At 46.3% G+C, this 9,259-nt stretch overlaps 2 protein-coding genes across 2 annotated transcripts in view; both read left to right on the top strand.

Moving 5' to 3' along the window:
• Positions 1-147, top strand: part of LOC118851278 (prolow-density lipoprotein receptor-related protein 1-like) — a 17,333-nt gene extending 17,186 nt beyond the window's left edge. Inside the window, exon 5 of the mRNA XM_036760745.1 lies at positions 134-147. Coding sequence (XP_036616640.1) covers positions 134-147 — 14 coding nt within the window. The remainder of the gene's footprint in view (positions 1-133) is intronic.
• A 52-nt stretch (positions 148-199) lies between these two features.
• LRP1 (LDL receptor related protein 1) overlaps positions 200-9,259 on the top strand; it is a gene marked incomplete at its 5' end in the record, with an annotated part of 71,286 nt that continues 62,226 nt past the window's right edge. The window contains 7 exon segments of the mRNA XM_036758906.1: positions 200-436; positions 5,328-5,508; positions 5,938-6,160; positions 7,396-7,597; positions 8,032-8,157; positions 8,630-8,770; positions 8,864-8,989. Of these exon segments, the coding sequence (XP_036614801.1) occupies positions 200-436; positions 5,328-5,508; positions 5,938-6,160; positions 7,396-7,597; positions 8,032-8,157; positions 8,630-8,770; positions 8,864-8,989 (1,236 nt within the window).

Here is a 9,259-nt window from a genome sequence, read left to right as displayed (position 1 = left end):
AAGGGAAGGAAAGGTAATATTGGTTCGGGTTACCCAAGTGAGAGACACATTTCTTTATAACCTCAAACTTTTCCCTCCCTTCCCCACTCCCCAGTGTGTTCTAGGATACAACCCCTTCTTTTTGCATTCTCAGGCTGTAGTCTCTGAAGTAAGATGGTGGCTGAGGATGTCTTATTACTTATTCTCCCTTCCTTTGCAGAACCAGAGCATGAGCTGTTCCTGGTGTATGGGAAGGGCCGGCCGGGTATCATCCGAGGCATGGACATGAGTGCCAAGGTCCCTGATGAGCACATGATCCCCATAGAAAATCTCATGAACCCCCGGGCACTGGATTTCCATGCAGAAACAGGCTTCATCTACTTTGCTGATACCACCAGCTACCTCATAGGCCGTCAGAAGATCGATGGCACTGAGCGAGAGACCATACTCAAGGATGGTAAGGGTCTCTAAAATGAGAGGAATGGCCAGCACATCTTGAGGAGATCTAACACTCATAGCGAGAGTCGTAGAGTGTTTCTTTTCTTAGATTTCTCAGCACCAGGGAGTCATCCCCCTGACTGGAGGGTAGAAAGCATGGAGATTTGGGGGAATAATAAAAAGAAGAAGGCTTATCTGGGTGGGTTGATAGTACAGAGGTAGAGGGAGAGACTGCAGACCCCCTCCTTTGCTAAACAGTGTAGAGTTAGGGTGATGGATGCAGGACAGTGCACGCAGGTCCTGTCACCCCCTGGAAGAGTCCCAGACGTCTTTCTCCTTGGCTCACCAGAGAGGCAGCTCTGAGCTTTTAGGCATCACAGCATCAGCGTAATTGTGCCTGGGGACCACTCACGCTACCACTGGGGCAAAGGAGGAGAAGGGGCAGAGCGGTCATGTGTTCCCATGAGGTGGTGGGGCTTCCTGCCAAAATGAGTGTAGGTAGCCCTCGCTTTACACTGGGGCAAGTACCTAAATGAGTCATGCTTTTGTAAATTGAATCACGTTTCCTCCTGGACTTCTATTCCCAGTTTATTGGCACAATGCCTTTATTCTGATTGTTCTCTAGGGGTGACTGGGTTCCTGAGCTTGTAACTTTATATCCCTTTATATCCCCTCCTGGCTCATCAATAACAAATGGTGAAATAGGATAGATGGGGATTCCCCTACCTGTAATCTTGCAAGTTAATCAACAAGCATTTCCTACATGGCAGGCACTCTGCTTCTTGCTAGAGATAGGAAAGAAAATGCAAAACCAGTTCCTGCCCTCAAGGAACTCGCATTCTAATGGGTGAGACACCTTGTCTATAAATAGGTAGGTACACGATACATAGAGAGCAGAGGGAAGGTAACCTCAGAGGGGGAAGGAATTAACAGCTGAGTGGACTGACAAAGGCCTCCTGAATAAGGGGGCACTGGGGCTGAGCCTTGAAGGAAGCCAGGGATTCTGAGAGCCTGAGCTGAGGAGAGAAAGCCCCTCCAGGCACTGAGGTGGCAGAGGAAGTATCAAGTGTAAGGAGCAGCAATTTGGCCAGCATGGCTTGGGTGGAGGGAATAATGTGGGAGAAGACTGGAAAGATAGGGTGGGGCCAGGTAATGAGCTTGAAATGACCCAGAAATTTATTTTTGATCCTAGAGGTAATCAGAAACCTTTGGAGTTCATTTAGTAGGGGTTGTCATACACTTTAAGAAAATCACCTTGACAGCTGTTTGGATAGATTAGATTAGAGAGACTTGATTCAAGGAGACAAATTGGAAGGCTGTTGCAAAAGCCTAAGCAAGAGGTGATGGAGGCCTAAACCCAGCTAGTTGCTGTATGAATGGGAAAGGAGGAGATGTGTATGACAGAGGTTGTGAAGATAAGAAGAACAAAATTTAGTAACTGATTTGGTTTATGAAGTGAGCAAGTATAAGGTGTTGAGGATGATGCCTGGGTGACTAAGAAAATGGGAAATTCACAAAAGGTGTAGATTTGGGGAAAGATAATGAGTTATTTTCTGAACATGTTGAATTTGAGGTGAGATACAATTTGAAATATTCAGTTGCCTAATTGGTAAACCAAAGCTCAAGAGAGAGACTCAGGCTGGCTATGTAGAAATGAGAGATGATGAGTTCCCCAAATGAGATAAGGTAGAGACAAAAGAGTTCCCAGGTGGAGCCTTAGGGACAACTAAATTCAGTGGGTATGACATAGATAAAGCTCTAACAACAGAAGCTAAAAGGAGAGTGATCTACTGGGTAGGAAATAAAACAAAGAGAGGGCATCATCATGGAAACCTAGAGAGGAAGGGTTATGCAGGAGAAGAAAGTGCTAAACCACATCTTATGCCATGGGGGGGGGGTCAAGGATAAAGACTGAAGAAAAGGCCGTTAGATGTGTCAATTAAGAGATCATTGGTAACTTTAGAGAGGGTAGTCTCATTTGGATGATAAGGTCATCCATGAGATGGAATCCAGTGAGAGGAAGCAGAGGTGCACAGTGTAGGTGGCTCTTTCAAAGAGTTTAGCCGAGGAGAGGAAGGACAGAGGATGATAGTTATTGGAGATAATAAGATCTATTAGGAGGGGGTAAAGAATGGAGGAGACATAGACAGCAGGGGAGGAACCAGTAGATAGGAAGTGATTAAAGGTTAGCAAGATAGATGGGGTGATGGATAGTAGAGGAAATCTGCTAGAGAAGATGGGAGGCAATAGAATCAAAGGTATACATAGAAGGGTTGGTCTTGTTAAGAAGGTCTGTATCTTTAGTGGAAACTAGAATGAAGTTGAGGACATTTGGGGAAGATGTCAGAGAGATATACAATAAGAAGAAGGGGAAAAAGGGAAACTCTTGGTGAATGGTTTTAAACTTTTAGGTGAACATATGAAGTATTCAGTTCAGTGGGTAGATGGGGAATGAGTGCTTTGAGGGGCTTGAAAAGGAGACAGGTATGTAGCAGCCACAGTGGTAAATGAGATGGAGAATTAATTAGGGAAGAGTAGAAGTATTCCCTTAGGACTCTATTGAGATTAGTTAACATAAATTTGTAATGGACCTGGTCAGCACAATTTGTGACTTCCTCCAAGCTCTGTTCACCAGCATTTGAGTAGGAATAAAGGAGGAAGAAGGTCAGAGTGATACAGGTTTGGTAATACAAGGTCATCAGCAGGTCAAGAGAGCAAGCGATTTGAAAAAACTAGAGCATGGTGTAGAACAGAAATGGTTCAGTGGTAGAAATTGGGAAGGGAGGAGTGCAGGAATGATGGACAAGAAAAGTCCATGTGAGAGGTGAAGGGATCAGAGATGACAATAAGGGAGCGAAAAATAAGGTTAGGAGTTTTAAGATATAGGGAGAGATCAAATTATAAAAGATTAAGATTAGATAAAGAGATTTGGGAATCCAAGAGCATGGAATTAGAAAGGCTGTGGGTATGATCATCCTTGTGTATAGCTGAGCTGGAGTCATGGTTTAAGTCATGGCAGTTGATTGAGTGGTTTGAAGAACTAGGAGGTCAGGGTATCTGAGGAAACCTCAATGTGAAAGTTGAAATCTCCTGGTACAAAGGCAGAAATTGGGGTGGAGAGGAAAACTTTGACCCAGTCACTGAACTCATTAAGGATGGAGGATGAATATCCTGGGGTTTGGTAAATAAGGACGACTAGGATCTGGATTGGGTGATAAATTTGGATAGTGTGAACCCCAAAGAAGAGGTTGTTGAATGATGGCAGTAGAGAGAAAGTCTGAAAGTGTTAATGGGAAGCAAGGAGTGAATATTGATTTTCCATGGAGAACAATGAATTAAGGGGTGAGAGAAAGTACTGGAAAGGGTGTCCAGAATTTCAGGAGAGTTTTGGTGTTGTCAGAAAGGAACCAGACCTCAATGAGTGCTAGAAGATGGAAGGAACAAGAGAAGACATTTAAGATGAGAGAAAAATGGTTCATTATGGAACAGGTATTCCAAAGGGCACAGTGGGATGGATAGATAGATAGATAGATACATAGATAGATAATGAGATTGAGGGAGTGGACAGCTAGGGCTGTTCTTCACTAGTCAGGAGTTCAGTATTATTGGGATAGGGAGAATGTGGGAGTATGCTAACTGGTGGAGAACTGAGTCTAGGAAAAATAACACTGGAAAAGGGCCAGTAAGAAAGGCAGATGAGTAAAAGATTCAAAGTTGTCCTTCAAGGTCCTGACCGGGCAAGTTCCTGACCAGATGGGGCAGTGTGTCCTGTGAGATTTGGGAAAGTCTTTCTCACAGAAAGAGGTATATTCTAGGGAGTCGAGGAACACATTCAGGAGACAGGAGGTAGCATGTTCTAGGGTGTGGTGTAACACCGATCTGGGGTATATACTGATCATGATTTACCAGAAGATCACAAAAACTTCCCTGTGGTTTCTGAAGTCTCTGACAGATGCGATCTAACACTTCCTTGTCTGAATCATGTCATCTGAGTTGGTTTCCATTTTCCTGGGGATTGGGACTACTGAATGGTAATAAAACCTAAGACTTCTGTATCGGGGAGAAATGGGTGAGAGTCTCAGAGAGGCTGATTTGGGCTTGATATAAGGAAACACTCCCCCACAATTAGCTCTAATTGTCTAAAAGTAGAAAAGGTTGCCGTAGAAAGTAATGGATTTTCCCTCACTAGAGATTTTCAAGTGACATCGAATGGCCTCTTATTAGAGATGTTATGGTGGAGATTCTCAGCCAGGGATGAGTTGGATTGGATGGCCTCTAGGGTCTCTTTCGACTCTCAGATTCTGTGGTGCTAGTTAAAAGAGACTTGAGATGAATCCTTTTGTCAAATAAAAAGGATCACTCTTCTATTTCTTCATCTTGTACATTGAAATGTTGTATGTTGTACCTTGGAGACATCTACATATGCATATGTTTATTTGGCCATACATGTCAGCAGAGGTTCAAGCACTGCACATTCATTAACTTGAGACTCAAGCAGCATCCACCATGTCCACTGGCTGCCATATGCAATGTCATGAGAACACACTCTTTGATGCAGATGCACATAAACACAATAACTTTCTACTCTTTCATCACGCACCACCCTCCCCACTCCTTGTCCTCAGCACAGAAGAGTTTTACTTGAGGGTGTCTGATATAGTGGGAAAAGGAAGCACTGGCCTAGAAGTCAGAAGACCTGGCTCTGCCAATTAATTCATTTGCGCCTCAGTTTCTCTATTTGTAAAATGAGATAGTTGTATTAGACTTCCTCTAAACTGTTGGTGGGTGCAGTGTATGCTTATATTCACGGGCTAGAAGAGGCTGAATGGCAGCGGGAAAGATGAAATCATATTGTTGGTTAAAGGTTCCTGCCCTGCTTCCTCTCCTGGCTTCCCCCTACCCCACCCTAGGTATCCATAACGTGGAAGGTGTGGCTGTGGATTGGATGGGAGACAATTTGTACTGGACTGATGATGGGCCCAAGAAGACCATCAGTGTGGCAAGGCTGGAGAAGGCAGCTCAGACCCGTAAAACGCTAATTGAGGGCAAGATGACTCATCCCAGAGCCATTGTGGTAGATCCACTGAATGGGTAAGTTCCCAGGGGTTCATGAGATTATGGAAAACTGAGGCCAGAGCAAAACCCAAAGTACATCTAGCGGGGGGGACACATGGCAAGAATGGGATGGAGAACAGGAGGGGAAAGAGGAGAGGAAACCAGGTATTGGGGAAATTCAGACACAGTGCCTAGCAGCTGAGGCAGAGAATACCGGAACAAAGGCTGAAAGGAAGGAAACAGTCTGTGTGGAGGGGTATAGCATGTAAGAATCATCCCAGAGAGAAGGAGAAAAAAGTACATTTTATGGTGGTCAGAAGTAGGGTTTTAGGGGGAAATAGCACGAAGAGCCAGGAGAGTCCTTAAATATATGGGCCAGAGGGTAGAATAGGATGATCCTAGGGTGTCAAGACTGGTAGAAACAGGAGGCCGAATGGCTTGGCTTTGACTCTTTGTTGCCAATAGGTGGATGTATTGGACAGACTGGGAGGAAGACCCCAAAGACAGCCGCCGGGGGCGACTAGAGCGAGCCTGGATGGACGGCTCCCACCGGGATATCTTTGTGACATCCAAGACGGTGCTGTGGCCCAATGGCCTGAGCCTGGACATCCCTGCTGGACGCCTTTATTGGGTAGATGCCTTCTACGACCGAATTGAGACTGTACTACTCAATGGCACTGACCGAAAGGTGGGGCTATCTGTGTGCATATGTCTTTATGTTGTTACATGTCTGTGTCCGTCTGTGCCCATGACTAGCCTGGGACTTAGAAAATAAGGAGGCTGATATCCCAGCTCCCAGCCCAGGCCATTGGGGGACGAAAGACAGCACCACCAAGGATAGGGTCTTTCAGACAGTTTTTTGTTTTTTTGGCTTAGAACTCTGAGTTTAAAAGTGTAAGAAACTACCAGTGTGAAAACTCCCTCCACTGATAGAACTTGGCCACTCATCTACACCTGTATCCAGGGATGAGATGTGGCCCTGTCTTAGAGAGGGATTGTCCCCAATCTAATGGGGAAGACAAGACCTATACCAAAGACATAGATGTAGAAAACTAAACACAAAGAGGATTCAGGATAAAGCATGCTACCCACCTCCCAACACAGAAGTGATAGACTCAGGGTGCATAATGAGACATAAATTTTGGACATAGTCGGTGTGGGAATTAGTTTTGCTTGACTATCTACATTTGCTCCAAGGGTTTTATGATGGAACTTGGAAAGGGAAGAGGGGGAGGAGATGAGCCTAGGTTTGGCTGGGGATGAGAATTGGGGGGAGTGAAGCATGATGATGGTTATCAGCGAGTGAAAGCGGTAATAACCTCCAGGTAGGCCATGAATGGGCAGCTAGATGGCCCAGTGGATAGAGCACTGGGCCCGGACTCAGGAACACCTGAGTTAAAATCTGGACTCAGATACTTACTAGCTGTGTGACCTTGGGCAAGTCATTTAACCCTTGTTTGCCTCAATTTACTGGAGAAGGAAATAACAAACCATTCCAGTATCTTTGTCAAGAAAACCCCATGAACAGTGTGGTCTACAGGGTCACGAAGAGTTGGATGTGACCGAACAAATGAATGACAATAGGGCCATGAACAGGGACTCTCATTGTGACTGGAATTCCCCAGTACTGCACTGAGTAGTGTTGGGACTGTGTTATCTAGGCTTGCCTTTCCTGACAACCCAGGAAGAATTGTTGGGGCTTATTCAACTCCATTCCACAGCATTCCATATGGTGCCTGATCAATACATCCTTCCCCATTTTTATGATACCTCCCAGACTATGTTCCCCACTCCTGACTCAATGACATCTTTCAGTCTAAGTGGCCCTGTATGTCTCCTACCTTCCCTATAATGACCTGTATACCTACTCATTGTGCCTCCCGCCAAGACCCCCTCAATCCTTACTCCCCCCTCCCTCTCCAGATCGTGTATGAGGGTCCTGAGCTGAATCATGCCTTTGGCCTGTGTCACCATGGCTCCTACCTCTTCTGGACTGAGTATCGAAGTGGCAGCGTGTACCGTCTAGAGCGGGGACCCCCAGGCACAACTCCCGTTGTGACTCTGCTTCGAAGTGAAAGGCCCCCTATCTTTGAGATCCGCATGTACGATGCCCAGCAGCAGCAAGGTACTCAGGGGAGACATTTGACTGCCCTCTCTTTCACATGGATAGCAGCCACATGAAATAAAGCAGGCTAGACTTCAGCTGGACCAGGGGGTAGCTTTTTGCCAGAAAGGACCAGCCATCCAGACCCTTTGTCTTTTTCTCCCCACTATGGTAGATTTGGGAGAAAGAGAAATGCCTGTTCCACTAAACCTAAGTTTCTACCTCTCTTACTCATCTTCTCTTCCATTTCCATCTCTCATCAACCCCTGACCAAACCATCTCCTTTTTTTCTCTTTTTCTTCCTTTCCATCTCTTCAATCCATTCTCTTTCTTCTCTGGCCCCTTCTGACTTTGCCTAATCCTGCTCCCCCCTTCATCTCCCCATATCCCCACCCTGGTCTTCTCTCTGTGCCATTCCCCTGCCTCAATTCCTGATTTTGACCCATCCCATGCAGTGGGTACCAACAAGTGCCGTGTGAACAATGGTGGCTGCAGCAGCCTCTGCTTAGCCACTCCTGGTAGCCGACAGTGTGCGTGTGCAGAAGACCAGGTGCTGGATGCTGATGGTGTCACCTGCCTTGGTACGAGGGGACCTAGAAATGTGGGTTAGCCTGGGCTGGTGGGAGTCCTTCATCCTGGCATTGGATGGGGGATAGCCATGGAGCTAGATCAGTGATGATGAGGGAGAAGCTTGGTATTGAGGAACTCAGAAGGAGGAAGTGAGGAATGGGGCAAGGAAATAACTTTGAAAGAACCAGGGAGAAAAAAGATTTAAAAAAAAAAAGAACCAGGGAGGCTTGAGGAATTTTGGGAAAGGGTTGGGACAGCACATCACAAGGGAGAATTTGAGCAGTAAAGGGCTAAGAAAGAAGTTTAAGGGTTTGAGGAGGGTCTTGTGGTTAATTCTCCCTAATGGGTAGGAAAGAGATGGGTTTCTTGGTTAGGAAAAGAATATGAGTTGATGAGGCTTAGACCCTCATATCTCTAATAATAAAGTCACCTTCTCTCTAATAATCTATCACTTTCTCATTTCACCCCCTTGGGAATCTGCAGCAAACCCATCCTACGTGCCCCCACCCCAATGCCAGCCTGGTGAGTTTGCATGTGCCAACAGCCGATGTATCCAGGAGCGATGGAAATGCGATGGGGACAATGACTGTCTGGACAACAGTGATGAGGCCCCTGCCCTCTGTCGTAAGTGGCCTTGCCTCATCTCCCCTGCCTCTTCTCTGTGAAGAAGCTAGGGGCTTCCCTTACTGTCCTCACCTCCGATTTTCCCCTCTTTAGACCAGCACACGTGCCCCTCTGACCGCTTCAAGTGTGAGAATAATCGGTGTATCCCTAACCGCTGGCTATGTGACGGGGACAATGACTGTGGAAACAGTGAGGATGAATCAAACTCCACCTGCTCAGGTGCGGTGGTGCCCTCTGGGATCTGGGAGAGGAGGGGGCCACGCAGGGGAAGGGGCTAAATAAGAGGATAAGGGCCACGCAAGGCTGCCCTGTGAGAGTGGGGGGAGGAGAAGAAAGAGGCAAAAAATGACCTGAGGAAGATAGAGGTGGGAGACAAGCTGAGATTTAGCCTGAAGGAGTGGCCTGCAGGGGTGCTCTGAAGGAACCGGACCCGTTATTCTGTATCCCTGGAAGGCAGACCAAGTCTGAAAAGACTTAAGATAACACAGG

This window comes from Trichosurus vulpecula, chromosome 5 (genome assembly GCF_011100635.1).
Source record: "Trichosurus vulpecula isolate mTriVul1 chromosome 5, mTriVul1.pri, whole genome shotgun sequence".
Classification (NCBI taxonomy): domain Eukaryota; kingdom Metazoa; phylum Chordata; class Mammalia; order Diprotodontia; family Phalangeridae; genus Trichosurus; species Trichosurus vulpecula.
This window is presented reverse-complemented; position numbering and strand designations above follow the sequence as displayed.